At 43.4% G+C, this 23045-nt stretch overlaps 1 protein-coding gene across 1 annotated transcript in view; it reads right to left on the bottom strand.

The window, feature by feature from the left end:
• Nucleotides 1-563: 563 nt before the first annotated feature.
• LOC143765761 (thyrotropin-releasing hormone receptor-like) overlaps nt 564-23045 on the bottom strand; it is a 167649-nt gene continuing 145167 nt past the window's right edge. Inside the window, exon 3 of the mRNA XM_077252777.1 lies at nt 564-1780. Within this exon, the coding sequence (XP_077108892.1) occupies nt 1370-1780 (411 nt within the window). The 3' untranslated portion in view covers nt 564-1369. The remainder of the gene's footprint in view (nt 1781-23045) is intronic.

Raw genomic sequence — 23045 nt, 5'->3', positions numbered from 1 at the left:
GCTCACACACATGCAGCTCACACACACATAGCTCACATACATGCAGCTCACACACAGCTCACACACACACAGCTCACACACATACACACACGCAGCTCACACACACACGCAGCTCACACACACGCATCTCACACACACGCACGCAGCTCACACACACACGCAGCTCACACACACGCATGAAGCTTACACACATGCATGCAGCTCACACACACGCAGCTCACACACACAGCTCACACACGCAGCTCACACACACACGCAGCTCACACACACGCAGCTCACACACATGCATGCAGCTCACACAAGACACAGCTCTCACACACACATATAGCAGATAAGAGCAGGGATAGCAGATAAGAGCAGGAGAAGCCGGAGCTCCGTTCACACACAGGCCGGTATGCCGGTATGCTGACCTTTCATCTTGGCTGCTGGCTCTCTCCCTCAGAGTGGCAGTGGCGTATAGGAGCTTGCTCATCACATACCCCTGCAGCCTGCATGTCAGGGCTGCTGGCGCGATGACACCACCGGGCACTACAGGTGCGCTATGTATTAGACCCCTCAATAATAGATCACAAAACTTAGCCTTTATTGAATTAAATTAAAATGTATACCTTACATAGGGTATTGAATTAAAATACTTCATATTTTCCACATAGAAACATTTATTTTGACTATCTGTAGAGTTAAAGATTTCACCACGGGGTGTGAACCACAGAGAGAAGGGCAAATACTGATGCATAAAATTAACCATGCCCCTTCCAACATGTTTTACCGAATTCTTGGTGTCATCATAGGACAATGGCATGAAAAAATAAATTGCCGGCCTATTGGGCTGTGTGATGACAGAGCGCAGCAACCAAACAGTGGCCGCTGAGCTCACATGGCGAACCTTGACAGACTCGGCACCAATATCACCAGAACAACACCAGTGCGGGAGGTGAGTATGTGTTATTTATATTTTACAAGGGGGACTACTAAATTTAAAAATGAGTTGTCAAGATAGTGGAAAACCCTTTTAACTAGGTACATATGAATGGAAGTTTAGATGTAATGACCAAAATAGAGTTGTAACTTGAAGGTCTTGGGTACCAATACAAAACCTGTAATAGACCCTCAGTGTACAATATGTCTTTTATAGTACTGGTGCAATTTTATGTGGTAGAGGGACATCTTAGCCCCTCTCAGGTCTGCACGCTTTATTAAACCAGAATATCACTAATCATCAGTGACTTCTTGGAAATCACTTTATCAACTTTGTATAGACCACACAGGCAGGCAACTAGTGTGTGTAATTGACTGGTCCGTCAGCTTGTACAACACAGATTTCAGTACATGACAGTGAAAATGCTCAAGTGGATAATGAAACGAGAAATCATGCAACGCTGTAGGTTGTGGTGGTATCTATACATTTCTCAGGAAAGTTGACTTTTTTAGATGGAAACCCATTGATGTCCTCCTGCACTGTGAGGTCATGGTCAGGACTCTCATGGGAACTGTCCTTCATGGCGCTGTAGTAGACGGGCACGTTGTACTTGGCAGCCTTTTCTGTCCTCTTTGGTCCACATTTGCACAGGTTTTTGAAGGCTGCCCGAAACTTTTGTGACATTAGGTTGTAGATGATGGGGTTAATGGCGCTGTTAAGGTAAATGCACAGTCTGCAGAATAGAAGGAACCAAACATTGAGGTATGGAGGATCCATGAAGGAATTTACCACCACCAGAGTACGATAGGGCATCCAGAGAAGGGCAAATAATATCACGACCACTGCCAACATCTTGGTTACCTAATAAGAAAAACATAAATGTGGTCAAAGAACTGGCAGAATATTACATATAATCTATTACTGTAAGAATAAAGTTAAACCAGTTGTCCAGGATAATAAAGCTATGACTGCATCCTGCTTCTTTTCCAAAAACAGCACCATAGGCTGCTTATGTCCATTTATACAGTATCCATTATTTCACAGAAAAGTGAGCATATGATCATTCATTTTATTAAAGTCTTTGGAATATACAGGAATAGAATATGTGTGATCAGCTGTCTTTGAGGTCCCCCTCAGAGTGCATCGGAGACAAACCATTTGAGAGAGTGAGAATAATATCAATCAGCTAAACCCAGTGGGTCCTGTATTCGGGAGAACCAGCCAACAGCAGAGCTATAGATGAATGGCGATCCATGTATAACAAGGATGGTTTATGCCTGCCAAAATGGAAACTGCTCTTTATTCTTCCTCGATATTAGTGGTATTCCTCCACTTTGCTTTTAAAACATTCTGGTAACTTTCATTGCTTTCTATGAAATTTTCCTTAATTTGCGTGATTGTGAGTTTCAATGGGGTATGGACGAATGTGAGTCATGAGTCAAATGACAGACTGTATGTGAAGTACTGACAGACATGTTGGTGTTATACATAAGGAGGTGGTGGAGGACCTTGTTGCCTCCCCTCTCTCCCTCTTTTACTGTGTTGTGGTTTCCCTGTATGTAACCTGTTGATGTGTATTGTCTTGTAATGTACATTTATATGAAAAAGTTTGGGCACCCCTATTAATCTTAAGCTTAATGTTTTATAAAAAATTTTTTTTTTGCAACAGCTATTTCAGTTTCATATATCTAATAACTGTTGGACACAGTAATGTTTCTGCCTTGAAATGAGGTTTATTGTACTAACAGAAAATGTGCAATCTGCATTCAAACAAAACTACTACTGCCCCATGCCACCTTGTTACATTATAGTGTGTATGTGGAGAAGTCCCGGATGCATACAGCAGGAGAGGCCCAGTGGATACGTGTGATCTGGGAAAAGCGGCGAGAGCCACATTGTCAAAGAATTACAAGGCCCCTGTGGGGGAGCAGCAGCCTGCTGAATGACCAGTGGTGTGGTCTGACATCTGGACATAGCTCAAGGATACGGCTTCATTCAGGAGACTGATACTGGTGCAAACTATATGTAAACGCCTTGTCCCTTACTTTCCGCGGCCCTCTGCAGGTGGAGGACCGTGTTGCTTTTGTCCAAGAACAAGGACCCCAGGACCCATATGTGGTGGCCATACGGATGGACCCGATCGGAAGGCACGCCCACCACAGGAGGCTCAGCCGGATGAACTGCTAGTTGCCAAGGCCACAGTTCCTAAAGATGTGCACGAGAGCAGCGTCTAAATGCAACACTAGAACCAGAAGCTCTGGGTGGAGCTGTGGGGGCACTGCTGGAGGGAATGTGGAGCAGGAGGAATAGTGGAGACTCCTTCTCCAGCGGATCCTCATCCCACACCTGTATTGTCATGCAGGGTCTGCATGCGGCCCATTACACTAATCAGCAGCCGTGCGTTGAGTGACGCAGCCCCTTTTAAAAAAATGTGTGAGTTGTGCTGGCTGCACCTGTGAAACAAAAGGGACTGTTCCTCATAACGGCTAGTGGACTATCACTTCTATAGCTACTGCCGCGGATACTACAGTGAGTGTTGTTGGGGAAAGTGCAGGAAGTTTATCCAGTTTATTGCATCTTTCTTTTCTACAATAAATTGTTTTCCCTGTGTGGATTACAACTATGCCTGGATTGTATTCCTGGACCCTTATTGCCTGTGCTGTAGTGACTATGGAGGAAAGGTAAATCGCCTGGGGTTGCATCTGTCCTGTCACGACTACCACCCCGTGCTACCTTGTTACATTATATATACCTTAGGTCGGGAACATACTGCACTGTCAAAAATTAAGAGACCACCACATCAAAACTCTGTCATGGGCAGCCCAATTTCCAGACCTGAACCCCATTGAAAACCTCTGAAATGTAATCAAGAGGATAATGATCACAAGTCATCAAACAGAACTGCTTAAATTTTTGCGCCAGAAGCTGTGTGAAAGACAGGTGAAAAGCATGCCAAAACGCATGAAAGCTCTGATTAAAAATCATGGTTATTCCACAAAATTTTGATTTCTGAACTCTTCCTGAGTTAAAACATTAGTATTGTTTCTAAATGATTATGAACTTGTTTTCTTTGCATTATTTGAGGTCTGAAAGCACTGTTTTTTTTATTTTGACCATTTATCCTTTTCAGAAAAAAAATTAAAATGTATTACTTGAAAATTCTGAGACGTGTTGTCAGAAGTTTATAGACTAAAAGAACAATTTACATTTTATTCAAAAATATATCTATAAAGAGAAAAATCAGACAAACTGAACATTTTGCAGTGGTCTCTTAATTTTTTGCCAGAGCTGTATTTCCTATGTAGCTACCATCTAAGAATGTGTTGTCCAGGTGGGATATCATTATCATTTTCCAATTCCTGACACTGTTTTTTGGTGAAGTCGATGAAGCTGCAGGAGAGAGAATTTGAAATTGTCATAGACTAAGAGAAACAAATATTTTCTGTCACTTCTCTACCAAAAAACTTCAACAAAAACTGCAAAATCAAACATAAGCCTTATGGAAAAAAACATGATACTTGTTTCTTACACTTCAGATACGTTCTGTATTCCTGCCCACATAAATATGTCAAAATCAGAATGTCAAAACTTTTAGGAGACACAATTTATAAATGTCTTGTCAATAAAAACAGTCAAAGGAGGCAAAATAATCAACTATAAATCTAATGGTTTAAGAAACTCAAGTTGATGTTCTTCTCCAAATCAACTAAAAACAAAGCAAATTTGTCTCCAAATTTACAGTAAGTGCAAGTATTCCTGACAGTATTGGTGGCTGCCTGTAGGGGTGTTATGGATGGATTGCTAAGTGATCAAGGGAGTATCATGAAGTGCTCTCTCTGTTGGGTATTACAGGCAACGCCATGTAACACATTAGTTTGCAGACATTGAGATGATGCAGCAAAAAAATAGAAACACAGTGTAATTATAATTATATTGTGCCCTGATGCGCATTATGCATGTATAGTTTTTCTTTTATGCTGAGCTGATTTTCATCTAGATTTGGCTGGATTTTCTGGGACAGGAAGTAGGAGCCTGACATTATTATTTATTATTATTATTGTACATTTTTATAGCGCCATTTATTCCATGGCGCTTTACATGTGAAAAGGGGGCAAATATAGACAAATACAACTAAACATGAGCAAAAAACAAGGTACACAGGTACATAAGTTGGGAGGACCCTGCCCGCGAGGGCTCACAGTCTGCAGGGGATGGGTGAGGATACACTAGGAGAGGGTAGAGCTGGGTGTGCGGCGGTACAGTAGGTTGAGGACATCTACCAAAGTCAGGTTCATTAGACCATTATTTATGTCACCCAGAAATCCTGCCCAGCATCCCTGTTAGATATGAGTAGATCTTTTGAAATACAAATTCGCCAGGTTCACTGAATTTTCCCCCAAAAATTGATTTGTGCAGAATGCATTTTCCATGAATCATAGTTTTGAAAAGCCACTAATTGTCTGGGAAAAAACAGAGAAAGAGAGAGAAAGTATATATTAGAAAAGAGGAATCTACTATTGCCCTCCTTGTTTGTTGTGTATGAATAATAGAAAACTTCTGTTGAATTCGCAATCACACTGATTGACTCTGCAGATGGGTACTCTTAGTAAGCACCTGTACACACCACTTTTCTGGAAGTGATGGTCAGTCTTTTGATATTTATATACATAGGCTCTCTGACTACTGAGCAGTCCACCCTTCAGCCTCTGTCAGTTTTAGTCACAACAGGATCCTACCTTCCCATATAATTGTAGGCTATCAGCCCATGACCCATGAGAGGAATCACAATATGATAGGTCCCAGCAACGAGAATCTCTTTAGTGTGGCTGCTGGGTACACAATAATTGGCCAATGTATACACTAAGTAGTCTCAATTTTCCTGTTTTCTAAACCATAATGCAATTAAAATTTCATATTTCATGTTTGCATGCTACTCCTGCTCAATTATAACCTACATATAAAGTTAGAAGTGTTGAGAAGGTGAGGAATAAGAAGAAATGTGGAATTCTGGTAAGTATAGTTCATTAGTGCCATAAATGATGTAGGACGTAGCTATCTGCTTCTCCTAACTGTCGTCCAATGGAACTTAAACAATGGTATTAAGACTTATTTCAATTTTTAGCAGGAGTCCCTGGGGGATGATTCTCATATTTGGATGCTCACAGTTCTAACATTTTTCTTTACCATCCTGGGGGCCATCACCATCATTCAAGAGTATTATCATCATTATTTTTTTTTTCACAAAAACGTCCTCTAGCATTGCTTTCTGAGGCAGGACGTAAAGTCTAGCCATAGTCAGTTTTCCAGAGCTAATAATTTACAATTCTATTACCCATGTTTCTATGGCCATCAGGGTTCTTTCAAACAGATCACAAATTTCTAGCCTTAGACTATAACTGGAGTGTAAGGTTTTGAAGTAGTAAATTATTAAATAATAGGTAATGTTGGGATGTTAGTGCAACTGTGTCATAGATGAGAGCAGTAGCTAACTGCTTCTCAAAAAACTGGCCACCTGGGAAGCCTTACAAACTTACCTTGTTAATGGTAATAAGGTTCATTTAGATCCTTAGGAGTCTTTAGATCTAGAACATTTTTTCGGTCAAGAAAACTTGTACAGTTTTGTAAATTTGTCACATCTCTTTTTCCCTGCTGGAGGATTCATATTTCCTCCTCTTTGGTTGTCCATTGTTACATCATTTTGCTGTATTATACCACCCAAGGTGCCACAGACTGCTACTATGTCTGCCTAACACTTGTTTTTGACCACAAGATGATCATGAAGATTTGCATTGTTATGACCCATCATGCATGATTGGACATACTTCTGTTTCCCATAAGATTTCATGGTTTTCATTTTTTTTAATTTCCATTTATCTTTTTGTAGTGAGCAGGTAGCTCGGCATGCATTCTTTTAACTAATATTTCTTCGATTCCATATTTTGATATATTAGAGAAAAATACGGCACACTCATTCTCTCCTGTGCTGGTGAAAATAAGAATAAAAATAACTTTTCTCCTCTGACTCCTATGTTCTGTGACTCAGTTTAGGAAAAACAATACTATATATTCACAGGTATGAGTGTTTGTCTTGTTGCTCTGTAGAAGTGGTAATTACTGTACATTAATACACAGACTTATGCTGATGTCTTGAAATGAAAATACAGGGACTTGAGAAAGTGGAAGTCACGACTCCGATTGCGGGATTTTACAAGTCTCTAGTGAGCAGATGGACTTATTTTAGCCTCTCATGGACAGTAGGAGTCTTTTATCAATAGCCAGATAGTGACTATAATTCCACAGAGACTGCACAATTATAGCTTTTTAGCACATTGATAAATGTTAGAATCTCCGTTGATTATAATGGGTGGGAAATGAAAGGATTAATGGGGATATGTAATGGTAGATGAGCATTACTGGTAGCAACATTTAAAAACAAATGAATAAGGCCGGCGTCACACTCAGCGTAAGACAATACGGTCCGTTTTTTACGGCCGTAATACGGAGAAATGTTCCCAAAATAGTGGTCCGTATGTCATCGGTAGGCAGGGTGTGTCAGCGTATTTTGCGCATGGCATCCTCCGTATGTAATCCGTATGGCATCCGTACTGCGAGATTTTCTCGCAGGCTTGCAAAACCGACATCTAATGGATTTATGTGCTCAAATGTCCGTTAAAACATATATACAGTATATATATACACTCACTGGCCACTTTATTAGGTACACCTGTCCAACTTCTTGTTAACACTTAATTTCTAATCAGCCAATCACATGGCGGCAACTCAGTGCATTTAGGCATGTAGACATGGTCAAGACAATCTCCTGCAGTTCAAACCGAGCATCAGTATGGGGAAGAAAGGTGATTTGAGTGCCTTTGAACGTGGCATGGTTGTTGGTGCCAGAAGGGCTGGTCTGAGTATTTCAGAAACTGCTGATCTACTGGGATTTTCACACACAACCATCTTTAGGGTTTACAGAGAATGGTCCGAAAAAGAAAAAAAATCCAGTGAGCGGCAGTTCTGTGGGCGGAAATGCCTTGTTGATGCCAGAGGTCAGAGGAGAATGGGCAGACTGGTTCGAGCTGATAGAAAGGCAACAGTGACTCAAATCGCCACCCGTTACAACCAAGGTAGGCCTAAGAGCATCTCTGAACGCACAGTGCGTCGAACTTTGAGGCAGATGGGCTACAGCAGCAGAAGACCACACCGGGTACCACTCCTTTCAGCTAAGAACAGGAAACTGAGGCTACAATTTGTACAAGCTCATCGAAATTGGACAGTAGAAGATTGGAAAAACGTTGCTTGGTCTGATGAGTCTCGATTTCTGCTGCGACATTCGGATGGTAGGGTCAGAATTTGGCGTAAACAACATGAAAGCATGGATCCATCCTGCCTTGTATGGAGCATCTTTGGGATGTGCAGCCGACAAATCTGCGGCAACTGTGTGATGCCATCATGTCAATATGGACCAAAATCTCTGAGGAATGCTTCCAGCACCTTGTTGAATCTATGCCACGAAGAATTGAGGCAGTTCTGAAGGCAAAAGGGGGTCCAACCCGTTACTAGCATGGTGTACCTAATAAAGTGGCCGGTGAGTGTATATATATATGTCATTGAGACACATATATATATATTCTGTATTTATATTTAATTCAGAGCGATATATGTGAAAAGCCAGTAATTCAATTGCCGGCTTCTCATTTCTCCTTCCCAAACCCGACAGGATATGAGACATGGTTTACATACAGTAAACCATCTCATATCCCCCTTTTTTTTGCATATTCCACACTACTAATGTTAGTAGTGTGTATGTGCAAAATTTGGTTGCTGTAGCTGCTAAAATAAAGGGTTAAATGGCCGAAAAAATTGGCGTGGGCTCCCGCGCAATTTTCTCCGCCAGAATGGTAAAGCCAGTGACTGAGGGCAGATATTAATAGCCTAGAGAGGGTCCATGGTTATTGGCCCCCCCATGGCTACAAACATCTGCCCCCAGCCACCCCAGAAAAGGCACATCTGGAAGATGCGCCTATTCTGGCACTTGGCCACTCTCTTCCCACTCCCGTGTAGGGGTGGGATATGGGGTAATGAAGGGTTAATGCCACCTTGCTATTGTAAGGTGACATTAAGCCAGGTTAATAATGGAGAGGCGTTAATTATGACACCTATCCATTATTAATCCAATTGTCTGAAAGGGTTAAAAAACACACACACACATTATTAAAAATTATTTTAATGAAATAAACACACAGGTTGTTTTAATATTGTCCTCATGAACTGGAGCCTTGGAAAAGTTCCCACGCTCGAGTTCATTAACCTGGCTTAATGTCACCTTACAATAGCAAGGTGGCATTAACCCTTCATTACCCCATATCCCACCGCTACACGGGAGTGGGAAGAGAGTGGCCAAGTGCCAGAATAGGCGCATCTTCCAGTGAGGAATATGCAAAAAAAAGGGGGATATGAGATGGTTTACTGTATGTAAACCATGTCTCATATCCTGTCGGGTTTGGGAAGGAGAAATGAGAAGCCGGCAATTGAATTACCGGCTTTTCACTAACACCGCTGCGTATTTCTCGCAAGTCACACTGCTGGTCCGTGTGGAATCCGTATTTTTCTCGCCCCCATAGACTTTCATTGGCGTATTATTTGCGCAATACGCTGACAAACGCAGCATGCTGCAATTTTGTACGGCCGTAGAAAGCCGTATAATACGGATCTGTAATATACGGCTGATAGGACCAGACCCATTGAGAATAATTGTGCCGTTTGTTTGGCGAGTTTTACGGACGTATTTTCTGCGCTCTTACGTCCGTAAAACTCGCTAGTGTGACTCCAGCCTTAAAGCGATAGTTAACAGTATAATCTAAAAGAGCTCAAAATTCCCGACATAGACTAAAGCTCCCCATACACATTAGAATCCAATAACATTATCTGGGTCCGCTGATATCGGCAGCATCAGATGACGATCTAATAGTTATAGGGGACCTTAGTCTATACAGGAAGTTTCGAGATCTGTATTAGTTTATACACGTATTTATCATTATCTAAGCTTATTGGGCTCATGTTTGAGTACGGGCTTATTCAGACATCAGTTTTTCTTGTACGAGTGCTATCCATATTTTTCACAGATACCACCTGTACCTGTGATATTCCATGGGGATGTATACATGTCCAATTTTTTCCTCCGCTTACAAAAATGGAGACATGTCCGATTTTGCAAGTCTATGGTTCTATGAAAAAATCAGACCGCACTCGGATGACATCCAATTTTCACAAACTGTCAGACAGGAGAAGGTGGAGAAACCTTTGTTTTCTCCACGTACGAGAAAAACTGATGACACATGAACTGATCAAATCTGATCAAAATAATGGTTTCGTTTTTCTCGTACCTGGAAAATCCTGACATCTGAATGAGCCCTAAGAAGTAAAGAAAACCTTTATAATTTGCACAGTATGTGAACTGGAAAAAACATCTCTCTTCCTATTCGGACAAAATGTGATGGGTGCAGCTGATCAGCAATTTGATTCAGATTATTAACAGTGTAAATCTAGATGTGGGGAACAGAGCACACAATAGGGTGATAGGCTATCGAGGGAGAGTAGGAGAGTGCTGGTAACGCTTATCTGGTGGTGTAATGACCGGCACAACTCCTGTGTAGGTATGAAGAAAAATAGCTGCTTCTGCCCAGTGGCTGCTGGATAAATCCTCCAGGAGATATTGGATCCAGTTGGATGAACACAAAATGATGATGAGGAAAAGGCTTTCTATTCAGAACACGTTTCAACACCATACTGGCATCTTTTCAAGTGAAAAAAACAAGTCATTTGTTTTTTTCACTTCAAAAAGTTGCCTGTGTGGCGTTAAATCACATTGTGAATAAAAAGCTTTTTTCCTCATCATCTTTTCTGAAAAATTGATTCACTCCAGCATCAGAGCCCACCTACATGTTTATCCACCTTGATCCAGATTATTAACAGTGACATACAAGGCTGTTCACAACTATTCCTTTCCATACATCTCTGATCATAGTCCCGATTGTTTTTCACAGATAAGATCCAGTCCTCGCAAGAACTTCCCCTATTGTCTCCTCCTCACACAACTGTCTCCAAAATTCTTCCTGTGCTTTCCTTAAACTCTAGAACTCAGCACCCTTCGATTAGTCAAGCTCTGTCCCACCATTGAAACCTTCCAAGGTAACCTGAATGCTCAACTCTTTCAAAAAGTCTACAACCTACAATAGTCAACTACACTACTAAAAGGCTGTGTGCACTTGTTCAGGATTTTTCAAGTTTTTTTGTGGTTTTTCGCTATAAAAAAAACGATAAAACAGTGAAAAAAATGCATGCATTAAGCATCCTATTATTAGAATGCAATCTGCAATTTTTGTGCACATGTTGCGCTTTTTCCACGACGGAATCGCATTCCGGAAAAAAAGCAGCATGTTCATTCTTTGTGCGGAATCGCTGGGATTCAGCACACATAGGAATGCATTGATCCACTTACTTTCTGCATGTGGCTATGCGGTTGATACCCAGGGAGGAGGAGAGGAGACTTTCCTCCAGGTCCTGAGAACCATATAATTGTTAAAAAAAAAAAAGAATTAAAATAAAAAATCGTGATATTCTCACCTTCCAGCGACCCCGGCAGTCTTCCCGCTCCTTGCGATGCTCCTGTTCCAAATTATGCCTTGCGGCAATGACCTGTGATGACATAGCGGTCTCGTGAGACTCGCAATGCATTACTGGGAACGGGAGCATCGCGAGCATCGGGAACGCTGCTGGGGACGCCGGAAGATGAGAATATCACGATTTTTTATTATTTTTAACATTATATCTTTTTACTATTGATGCTGAATAGGCAGCATCAATAGTAAAAAGTTGGTTACACTCTGTTTGACAAGTGTGACCAACCTGTCAATCAGTTTTCCAAGCGATGCTACAGATCGCTTAGAAAACTGTTGTGAATTTGCTTTTTGCTCCCTCTAGTGGTTACTAGTTTTTTGACTCTGGTTTTTCTGTCATTCCTTTTATCCGCACCTGGGTCGTTAGTTAGGGGTGTTGCTATATAAGCTCCCTGGACCTTCAGTTCAATGCCTGGCAATGTAGTTATCAGAGCTAGTCTTCTGTGCTCTTGTCTACTGATCCTGGTTCCAGTTATATCAGCTAAGTCTGCCTTTTGCTTTTTGCTATTTGTTTTGGTTTTGTATTTTTGTCCAGCTTGTTCCAAATCTATATCCTGACCTTTGCTGGAAGCTCTAGGGGGCTGGTGTTCTCCCCCCGGACCGTTAGACGGTTCGGGGGTTCTTGAATTTCCAGTGTGGATTTTGATAGGGTTTTTGTTGACCATATAAGTTACCTTTCTTTATTCTGGTATCAGTAAGCGGGCCTCTCTGTGCTAAACCTGGTTCATTTCTGTGTTTGTCATTTCCTCTTACCTCACCGTCATTATTTGTGGGGGGCTTCTATCCAGCTTTGGGGTCCCCTTCTCTGGAGGCAAGAAAGGTCTTTGTTTTCCTCTACTAGGGGTAGCTAGATTCTCCGGCTGGCGCGTGTCATCTAGAATCAACGTAGGAATGATCCCCGGCTACTTCTAGTGTTGGCGTTAGGAGTAGATATATGGTCAACCCAGTTACCACTGCCCTATGAGCTGGATTTTTGTATTCTGCAGACTTCCACGTTCCTCTGAGACCCTCGCCATTGGGGTCATAACAGTTTGCCAGGCCAGTATTAAATGTTTAATGCATTGCAGAAGAGGGATTATAAGAAAGAAGATTCTGAGTTTTTTTTTTTTTTTTTTCTTCCCCTTTACCTCAGAGTGGCTATGCTTGCTGCAGACATGAATGTCCAGACCTTGATTACAAGTGTGGACCAGCTGGCTACTCGTGTGCAGGGCATACAAGACTATGTTATCAGAAATCCTAGGTCAGAACCTAAAATACCGATTCCTGAACTGTTTTCCGGAGACAGGTTTAAGTTTAGGAATTTCGTGAATAATTGTAAATTGTTTTTGTCCCTGAGACCCTGTTCATCTGGAGATTCTGCTCAGCAAGTAAAAATTGTTATTTCGTTCTTACGGGGCGACCCTCAGGATTGGGCTTTTTCGCTGGCGCCAGGAGATCCGGCATTGGCTGATCTTGATGCGTTTTTTCTGGCGCTCGGTTTACTTTATGAGGAACCCAATCTTGAGATTCGGGCAGAAAAGGCCTTGCTGGCTATGTCTCAGGGGCAGGACGAGGCTGAAGTGTATTGCCAAAAATTTCGGAAATGGTCCGTGCTGACACATTGGAACGAGTGTGCACTGGCCGCTAATTTTAGAAATGGCCTTTCTGAAGCCATTAAGAATGTTATGGTGGGTTTTCCCATTCCCACAGGTCTGAATGATACTATGGCACTGGCTATTCAAATTGACCGGCGGTTGCGGGAGCGCAAAACCGCAAATTCCCTCATGGTGTTGTCTGAACAGACACCTAATTCGGTGCAATGTGATAGAAAAACCGCAAATTCCCTCATGGTGTTGTCTGAACAGACACCTGATTTAATGCAATGTGATAGAATCCTGACTAGAAATGAGCGGAAAATTCATAGACGCCGGAATGGCTTGTGCTACTACTGTGGTGATTCTACACATGTTATCTCAGCATGCTCTAAACGTATAGCTAAGGTTGTTAGTCCTGTCACCGTTGGTAATTTGCAACCTAAATTTATTCTGTCTGTAACTTTGATTTGCTCACTGTCATCTTATCCTGTCATGGCGTTTGTAGATTCAGGTGCTGCCCTGAGTCTCATGGATCTCTCATTTGCTAAGCGCTGTGGTTTTACTCTTGAACCATTAGAAAATCCTATTCCTCTTAGGGGTATTGATGCTACACCATTGGCAGCAAATAAACCGCAGTATTGGACACAGGTTACCATGTGCATGACTCCTGAACACCGCGAGGTGATACGTTTCCTGGTTTTACATAAAATGCATGATTTGGTTGTTTTAGGGCTGCCATGGTTACAGACCCATAATCCAGTCCTGGACTGGAAGGCTATGTCAGTCTCAAGTTGGGGCTGTCGTGGTATTCATGGGGATTCCCTGCCTGTGTCTATTGCTTCTTCTACGCCTTCGGAAGTTCCGGAGTATTTGTCTGATTATCAGGATGTCTTCAGTGAGTCTGAGTCCAGTGCACTGCCTCCTCATAGGGACTGTGACTGTGCTATAGATTTGATCCCGGGCAGTAAATTTCCTAAGGGAAGACTGTTTAATCTGTCGGTACCTGAACATACCGCTATGCGTTCATATATCAAGGAGTCTCTGGAGAAAGGACATATTCGTCCGTCTTCTTCCCCTCTTGGTGCGGGATTCTTTTTTGTGGCAAAAAAGGACGGATCTTTGAGACCTTGTATTGATTATCGGCTTTTGAATAAGATCACTGTCAAATTTCAGTATCCTTTACCGCTGTTGTCTGACTTGTTTGCCCGGATTAAGGGTGCCAAGTGGTTCACCAAGATAGACCTTCGTGGTGCGTACAACCTTGTGCGCATTAAGCAAGGTGATGAATGGAAAACCGCATTCAATACGCCCGAAGGTCATTTTGAGTACTTAGTGATGCCTTTTGGGCTCTCCAATGCGCCTTCAGTTTTTCAGTCCTTTATGCATGACATTTTCCGGAAGTATCTGGATAAATTTTTGATTGTTTATCTGGATGATATTTTGGTTTTTTCTGATAATTGGGATTCGCATGTGGAGCAGGTCAGGTTGGTCTTTAAAATTTTGCGTGAAAATTCTTTGTTTGTCAAGGGCTCAAAGTGTCTCTTTGGTGTACAGAAGGTTCCCTTTTTGGGGTTCATTTTTTCCCCTTCTGCTGTGGAGATGGACCCAGTCAAGGTCCGAGCTATTCTTGATTGGACTCAGCCCTCGTCAGTTAAGAGTCTTCAGAAGTTCTTGGGCTTCGCTAACTTCTACCGTCGTTTTATCGCTAATTTTTCTAGCATTGTGAAACCTTTGACGGATATGACCAAGAAGGGCTCCGATGTAGCTAACTGGGCTCCTGCTGCCGTGGAGGCTTTCCAGGAGTTGAAACGCCGGTTTACTTCGGCGCCTGTTTTATGCCAGCCTGACGTCTCACTTCCCTTTCAGGTTGAGGTGGATGCTTCGGAGATTGGGGCAGGGGCCGTTTTGTCGCAGAGAGGCCCTGGTTGCTCTGTTATGAAACCTTGTGCCTTTTTCTCTAGGAAGTTTTCGCCTGCCGAGCGAAATTATGATGTGGGCAATCGGGAGTTGTTGGCCATGAAATGGGCATTTGAGGAGTGGCGTCATTGGCTTGAGGGTGCTAAGCATCGTGTGGTGGTCTTGACTGATCACAAAAATCTGATGTATCTCGAGTCTGCTAAACGCCTTAATCCGAGACAGGCCCGCTGGTCATTGTTTTTCTCCCGCTTTGATTTTGTTGTCTCGTATTTACCAGGTTCAAAGAATGTGAAGGCCGATGCTCTTTCTAGGAGCTTTGTGCCTGATGCTCCTGGAGTCGCTGATCCTGTTGGTATTCTTAAAGATGGAGTTATCTTGTCAGCTATTTCTCCGGATCTGCGACGTGTGTTGCAGAGATTTCAGGCTGATAGGCCTGAGTCTTGTCCACCTGACAGACTGTTTGTCCCGGATAAGTGGACCAGCAGAGTCATTTCCGAGGTTCATTCCTCGGTGTTGGCAGGTCACCCGGGAATTTTTGGCACCAGAGATCTGGTGGCCAGGTCCTTTTGGTGGCCTTCCTTGTCAAGGGATGTGCGGTCATTTGTGCAGTCCTGTGGGACTTGTGCTCGAGCTAAGCCTTGCTGTTCTCGTGCCAGCGGTTTGCTCTTGCCCTTGCCTGTCCCGAAGAGACCTTGGACACATATCTCCATGGATTTCATTTCTGATCTTCCGCTATCTCAGGGCATGTCCGTTATCTGGGTGATATGTGATCGCTTCTCCAAGATGGTCCATTTGGTTCCTTTGCCTAAGCTGCCTTCCTCTTCCGATCTGGTTCCTGTGTTTTTCCAGAACGTGGTTCGTTTGCACGGCATCCCTGAGAATATTGTGTCAGACAGAGGATCCCAGTTCGTTTCCAGGTTCTGGCGATCCTTTTGTAGTAGGATGGGCATTGATTTGTCGTTTTCGTCTGCTTTCCATCCTCAGACTAATGGACAGACGGAGCGAACCAATCAGACTTTGGAGGCTTATTTGAGGTGTTTTGTCTCTGCTGATCAGGACGATTGGGTGACATTCTTGCCGTTGGCTGAGTTTGCCCTTAATAATCGGGCTAGTTCCGCCACCTTGGTTTCGCCTTTTTTCTGCAACTCTGGTTTCCATCCTCGCTTTTCTTCGGGTCATGTGGAGCCTTCTGACTGTCCTGGGGTGGATTCTGTGGTGGATAGGTTGCAGCAGATCTGGAATCATGTGGTGGACAACTTGAAGTTGTCACAGGAGAAGGCTCAGCGCTTTGCCAACCGCCGTCGCGGTGTGGGTCCCCGACTACGCGTTGGGGATTTGGTATGGCTTTCTTCCCGCTTTGTTCCTATGAAGGTCTCCTCTCCCAAATTTAAACCTCGTTTTATTGGGCCTTACAAGATATTGGAAATTCTTAATCCTGTATCTTTTCGTCTGGATCTTCCTGTGTCGTTTGCTATTCACAATGTATTTCATAGGTCCTTGTTGCGGCGGTACATTGTGCCTGTAGTTCCTTCTGCTGAGCCTCCTGCTCCGGTGTTGGTTGAGGGCGAGTTGGAGTACGTGGTGGAGAAGATCTTGGATTCTCGCCTCTCCAGGCGGAGGCTTCAGTACCTGGTCAAGTGGAAGGGCTATGGTCAGGAGGATAATTCCTGGGTGGTCGCCTCTGATGTTCATGCGGCCGATTTAGTTCGTGCCTTTCATGCCGCTCATCCTGATCGCCCTGGTGGTCGTGGTGAGGGTTCGGTGACCCCTCACTAAGGGGGGGGTACTGTTGTGAATTTGCTTTTTGCTCCCTCTAGTGGTTACTAGTTTTTTGACTCTGGTTTTTCTGTCATTCCTTTTATCCGCACCTGGGTCGTTAGTTAGGGGTGTTGCTATATAAGCTCCCTGGACCTTCAGTTCAATGCCTGGCAACGTAGTTATCAGAGCTAGTCTTCTGTGCTCTTGTCTACTGATCCTGGTTCCAGTTATATCAGCTAAGTCTGCCTTTTGCTTTTTGCTATTTGTTTTGGTTTTGTATTTTTGTCCAGCTTGTTCCAAATCTATATCCTGACCTTTGCTGGAAGCTCTAGGGGGCTGGTGTTCTCCCCCCGGACCGTTAGACGGTTCGGGGGTTCTTGAATTTCCAGTGTGGATTTTGATAGGGTTTTTGTTGACCATATAAGTTACCTTTCTTTATTCTGCTATCAGTAAGTGGGCCTCTCTGTGCTAAACCTGGTTCATTTCTGTGTTTGTCATTTCCTCTTACCTCACCGTCATTATTTGTGGGGGGCTTCTATCCAGCTTTGGGGTCCCCTTCTCTGGAGGCAAGAAAGGTCTTTGTTTTCCTCTACTAGGGGTAGCTAGATTCTCCGGCTGGCGCGTGTCATCTAGAATCAACGTAGGAATGATCCCCGGCTACTTCTAGTGTTGGCGTTAGGAGTAGATATCTGGTCAACCCAGTTACCACTGCCCTATGAGCTGGATTTTTGTATTCTGCAGACTTCCACGTTCCTCTGAGACCCTCGCCATTGGGGTCATAACAGAAAACACTAGCATTCTGCAAGCTAATTACGCTTTCAAAATGCTAGTATTGCAAGAGTTGTGTAAATGCCACGGAAATTTCCACGGCAATTCTGCAACGTGTGCACTTAGCCTAAGAACTCTAGCTTCACCTACTGTCCATCCATCTTCCTTTATTAGCCCTTTGTCTTCTATGCCAGTCTACTGCTCAGTAAGCACATGTATTTTTTCCTTTTTTTATTTTTTTATAATATTTAATTATCTTTTGTATCATTCTCATATAAACAGCGCACTGAAATATTAGGCTGGTTTCACACTTGCGTTTTTTGCCGCTGCGTTTTAGCGCTAAAAAATGCATGCGTTTTTTTTCTATACTTAACATTAAAAACGCATGCGTTTTTTGCATGCGTTTTGATGCGTTTTTGGCAACGCATGCGTTTTTTTATGCTTGCGTTTTGTTGCAGAAATGCAACCTGTAGTAATTTCTAGCGGAGTTTTTTTTTGCCGCAAAAAAAACGCATGCGTTTTTTCGCGGCAAAAAAATGTATTGCTGTCTATGTAAACGCATGCGTTTTTAAGCACATGCGTTTGCATGCGTTTTTAAACGCATGAGTTTCTATAGAAAAACACAAGAAAAAACAAGAAAACCCTAACCCTAACCCTAACCCTAGGGTTACTAGGGATCCTAACCCTAACCCTAACCCTAAGGTTAGGATCCCTAGTAACTCTAGGGATCCTAACCCTAACCCTAACCCTAGGGATCCTAACCCTAACCCTAGGGATCCCAACCCTTAGGGTTAGGGTTAGGATCCTAACCCTTAGGGTTAGGGTTAGGGTTAGGATCCCTAGGGTTAGGGTTAGGGTTGGGATCCCTAGGGTTAGGGTTAGGGTTAGGATCCCTAGGGTTAGGGTTAGGGTTAGGATCCCTAGGGTTAGGGTTAGGGTTAGGATCCCTAGGGTTACTAGGGATCCTAACCCTAACCCTAGCTATTTCTGTTTATAGTGGGTTTTCTAGTTGATTTTGATGATTAGCAGCTGTCACACACTTCTCATCATGCGTTTCAAAAACGCAAACGCAGGAAAAAACGCTTGTAAACGCATCAAAACGCCGCGTTTTTTTACCACATGCAAAAACGCATTCGTCTAAAAAATGTAGCGTTTAAACGCGTTTATATGTGTTTTTGCACCAAATGCATTTGCGTTAAAAACGCTGCATTTTTAAACGCAAATGTGAAACCAGCCTTATTGATTAAAAGTATTAATAATGAAAAAAAATTAATAATTGTGTCTACTTATGTAGCTGAACCAGGGTGTGACTGCTACCTCAGAAGCTCCTAAAACTAAGGTCTGGGAAAAAAGGCTTCAGAACATTACAGCCAGCATTCCTAACCATCAGCACACATACGAATCAATGAAATGATCATTGGCATTGATTTTCTTTTATTTAATTAACAATATAAAACCTATGACTATAATTAATCGTAACATATAGTTGATTAATGAACCTCTTATCTCTATTGTTTACTACAGACTCTCGGGTCTCAATCAATTTTCATTTAGCATGCAAATCTAATCTGTATTTGGAAAAATGTGTATGTGATTCCCAAAATAATCAACCAGAGAATTGGCATTTTAACTGTGACTTTGTGACCTTTGGAGATATAACTAATAAAGCTTAACACAATGAGCTTCTGAGTCAAGATGTCAATATCTACAGTTCAGTCCATTAATATGGTCGAGATAAACTCAGCTTACCCAACCAGTGGAGCGTCAATCATATCCAAAAAATACTGACTATTGATTTAATGGTCAAATGACAAACCGCAAGTAGATGAGAGGCACCCAATTAACCTAATAAGCTGATCGTGCAGGTTATTTCAAACTCCATTAGAGGTTTTCTGAAGTCATTAGATAGCAACATATACAGTTCAACAAAAATGCTATTTTACCTCTAAATTGACACATACATAATGATATAAAGAGAGAATAGAATCCATATGTTCTATTATGGTATAAAGCATTGAAAAGTTTCAAAACGTTAGTTGAATGTACTCTAAGAATCTATTGGTAAGAACAGAGACAGCCCCTTTAATCCATTTAAAGAAGTTCTCCCATCAAAATGTTATCCTCTGAATTTATTGCAGTCATAATATATAGCACTGATTACTTACAATTGCTCATTTTGTCCTCCTACCCAGTTAATTCTTCTATTTTCCATTAGGTCTATGACATCACGTCATTAAACCTTTAATCCCATATGACGTACTATCCCATCAAGGTGACCTGGGACTTAATTCCCAGTGACGGGATAGTACGTCATATGCGATCGGCTGCGCTCACGGGGGGAGCGCGGCCGATATTGGCCGAGTGTCAGTTGACTATCGTAGCTGACATCCGGCACTATGTGCCAGGAGCGGTCACGGACCCCGGCACATTAACCCCGGCACACTGCGATCAAACATGATCGCAGTGTTCCGGCGGTACAGGGAAGCATCGCGCAGGGAGGGGGCTCCCTGCATGCTTCCCTGAGACGATCGGTACAAGGCAATGTGCTCACCTTGTACCGAGCGTCTCCTCCCTGCAGGCCCTGGATCCAAAATGGCCACGGGGCTACTTCCGGGACCTGCAGGGAGGTGGCTTACCAAGTGCCTGCTCAGAGCAGGAGCTGGTAAGCCAGGAGTGCTGCATGTCAGATTGCTGATCTGACACAGTGCTCTGCAAAGTGTCAGATCAGCGATCTGTCACTCTACAGTGATGTCCCCCCTGGGACAAAGTAAGGCTGGTTTCACACTTGCGTTTTAAAAAAAACGCATGTGGTGAAAAAACGCATGTAAACGTGGCAAAATGCCGCGTTTTTTAGACGCATGCGTTTTTGCATGCAGAAAAAAAATGCGGCGTTTTGCCGCGTTTACTGTTGTGAATTCTGCTCTTGGGCTCCCTCCGGTGGTTGTTGGTGGTAGTGCAGTTGTCTTGGGGTTGTAATCCGGGCAGGTGTTTCTGCTGATTGCAGCTCTATTAGGTATTTAGGTTTGCAGGATCCATGAGTCTGTGCCACTTGTCCATTGTTCTTGGAGGGATTGCATCTCTCTCTGGCTCCTCATGCCCTGCTGCAAATTCAGCTAAGATAAGTGTCTGGTTTTTTGTCTCTGTGCACACATGCAGTGTGCTTTGCAATTCAGTGCAATTTATTGTGTTTTTGTCCAGCTTAGACTTTGTTTGGATTTTTCAGTCATGCTGGATTCTCAGGAGATGCAGATATACTTTCTATGTCTTTAGTTACATGTGGATTATTTGTATTATCTGCTGTGGATGTTTTTAGGATTTTAATACTGACCGCTTAGTATTCTGTCCTATCCTTTTCTATTTAGCTAGAAGTGCCTCTTTTGCTAAATCCTGTTTTTCTGCCTGCGTGTGTCTTTCCTCTTATACTCACAGTCAATATTTGTGGGGGGCTGCCTATCCTTTGGGGTTCTGCTCTGAGGCAAGATAGAATTCCCATTTCCATCTATAGGGGTATTTAGTCCTCCGGCTGTGTCGAGATGTCTAGGACGTGTTAGGTACATCCCACGGCTACTTCTAGTTGCGGTGTTAGATTAGGGTTTGCAGTCAGTACAGGTACCACCTACTCCTGAGAAAGTCTCTCATGCGGCTCCAAGGTCACCAAATCATAACAGTTTACATGCGTTTTTCCTGCGTTTGCGTTTTTTAAACGCATGCTGAGAAGTGTGTGACAGCTGCCAATCATCAAAATCAACTAGAAAACCCACTATAAACAGAAATAGCTAGGGTTAGGGTTAGGGTTAGGATCCCTAGTAACCCAAGGGATCCTAACCCTAACCCTAACTCTAACCCTAACCCTAGGGATTAGCGTTGAGCATTCCGATACCGCAAGTATCGGGTATCGGCCGATATTTGCTGTATCGGAATTCCGATACCGAGATCCGATACTTTTGTGGTATCGGGTATCGGTATTGAAACAACATTAATGTAAAAATGTGTAAAAGAGAGAATTAAAATAAAAAATATTGCTATACTCACCTCTCCGACGCAGCCTGCACCTTACCGAGGGAAGCGGCAGCGTTCTTTGTTTAAAATTCGCGCTTTTCTTTCCTTACGTGAAGTCCCGGCTTTGTGATTGGTTGCGTCGCAGTCACATGGGTGACGCAACCAATCACAGCAAGCCTTGACGTAATTTCAGGTCCTTAAGGATTTTAAAATTATGTCCCGGCTTTGTGATTGGTTGCGTCGCAGTCACATGGGCGACGCAACCAATCACAAGCCGTGACGTCACGGGAGGCTGGACACGCGCGCATTTTAAAATGCGCGCTTGTCCAGCCTCCCGTGACGTCCCGGCTTGTGATTGGTTGCGTCGCGATCAACCAATCACAAGCCGGGAGGCTGGACACGCGCGCATTTTAAAATGCGCGCTTGTCCAGCCTCCCGTGACGTCCCGGCTTGTGATTGGTTGCGTCGCGATCAACCAATCACAAGCCGGGAGGCTGGACAAGCGCGCATTTTAAAATGCGCGCGTGTCCAGCCTCCCGGCTTGTGATTGGTTGACCGCGACGCAACCAATCACAAAGCCGGGACGTAATTTTAAAATCCTGAAGGACCTGAAATTACGTCACGGCTTGCTGTGATTGGTTGCGTCGCCCATGTGACTGTGACGCAACCAATCACAACGCCGGAACGTAATTTTAAAATCCTGAAGGACCTGAAATTACGTCACGGCTTGCTGTGATTGGTTGCGTCCCGGCCACATGGGCGGCACGCGACCAATCACAAGCCGGGACTTCACGTAAAGGAAAGAAAAGCGCGAATTTTAAACAAAGAACGCTGCCGCTTCCCTCGGTAAGGTGCAGGCTGCGTCGGAGAGGTGAGTATAGCAATATTTTTTATTTTAATTCTTTCTTTTACACATTAATATGGTTCCCCGGGCCTGAAGGAGAGTTTCCTCTCCTTCAGACCCTGGGAACCATCAGGGATACCGTCCGATACATGAGTCCCATTGACTTGTATTGGTATCGGGTATCGGTATCGGATTGGATCCGATACTTTGCCGGTATCGGCCGATACTTTCCGATACCGATACTTTCAAGTATCGGACGGTATCGCTCAACACTACTAGGGATCCTAACTCTAACCCTAACCCTAACCCTAACCCTAGGGATCCTAACCCTAACCCTAACTCTAACCCTAACCCTAACCCTAGGGATCCTAACCCTAACCCTAAGGTTAGGATCCCTAGTAACCCTAGAGATCCTAACCCTAACCCTAACCCTAGGGATCCTAACCCTAACCCTAACCCTAAGGGTAAGGATCCTAACCCTAACCCTAAGAGTTAGGGTTAGGATCCCTAGGGTTAGGGTTAGGATCCCTAGGGTTACTAGGGATCCTAACCTTAGGGTTAGGGTTAGGGTTAGATTTAGGGTTAGG

This window comes from Ranitomeya variabilis, chromosome 4 (assembly GCF_051348905.1).
Source record: "Ranitomeya variabilis isolate aRanVar5 chromosome 4, aRanVar5.hap1, whole genome shotgun sequence".
Lineage (NCBI taxonomy): Eukaryota > Metazoa > Chordata > Amphibia > Anura > Dendrobatidae > Ranitomeya > Ranitomeya variabilis.
Note: the sequence above shows the minus strand (reverse complement) of the source record. Positions and strands in the feature narration are given on the sequence as shown.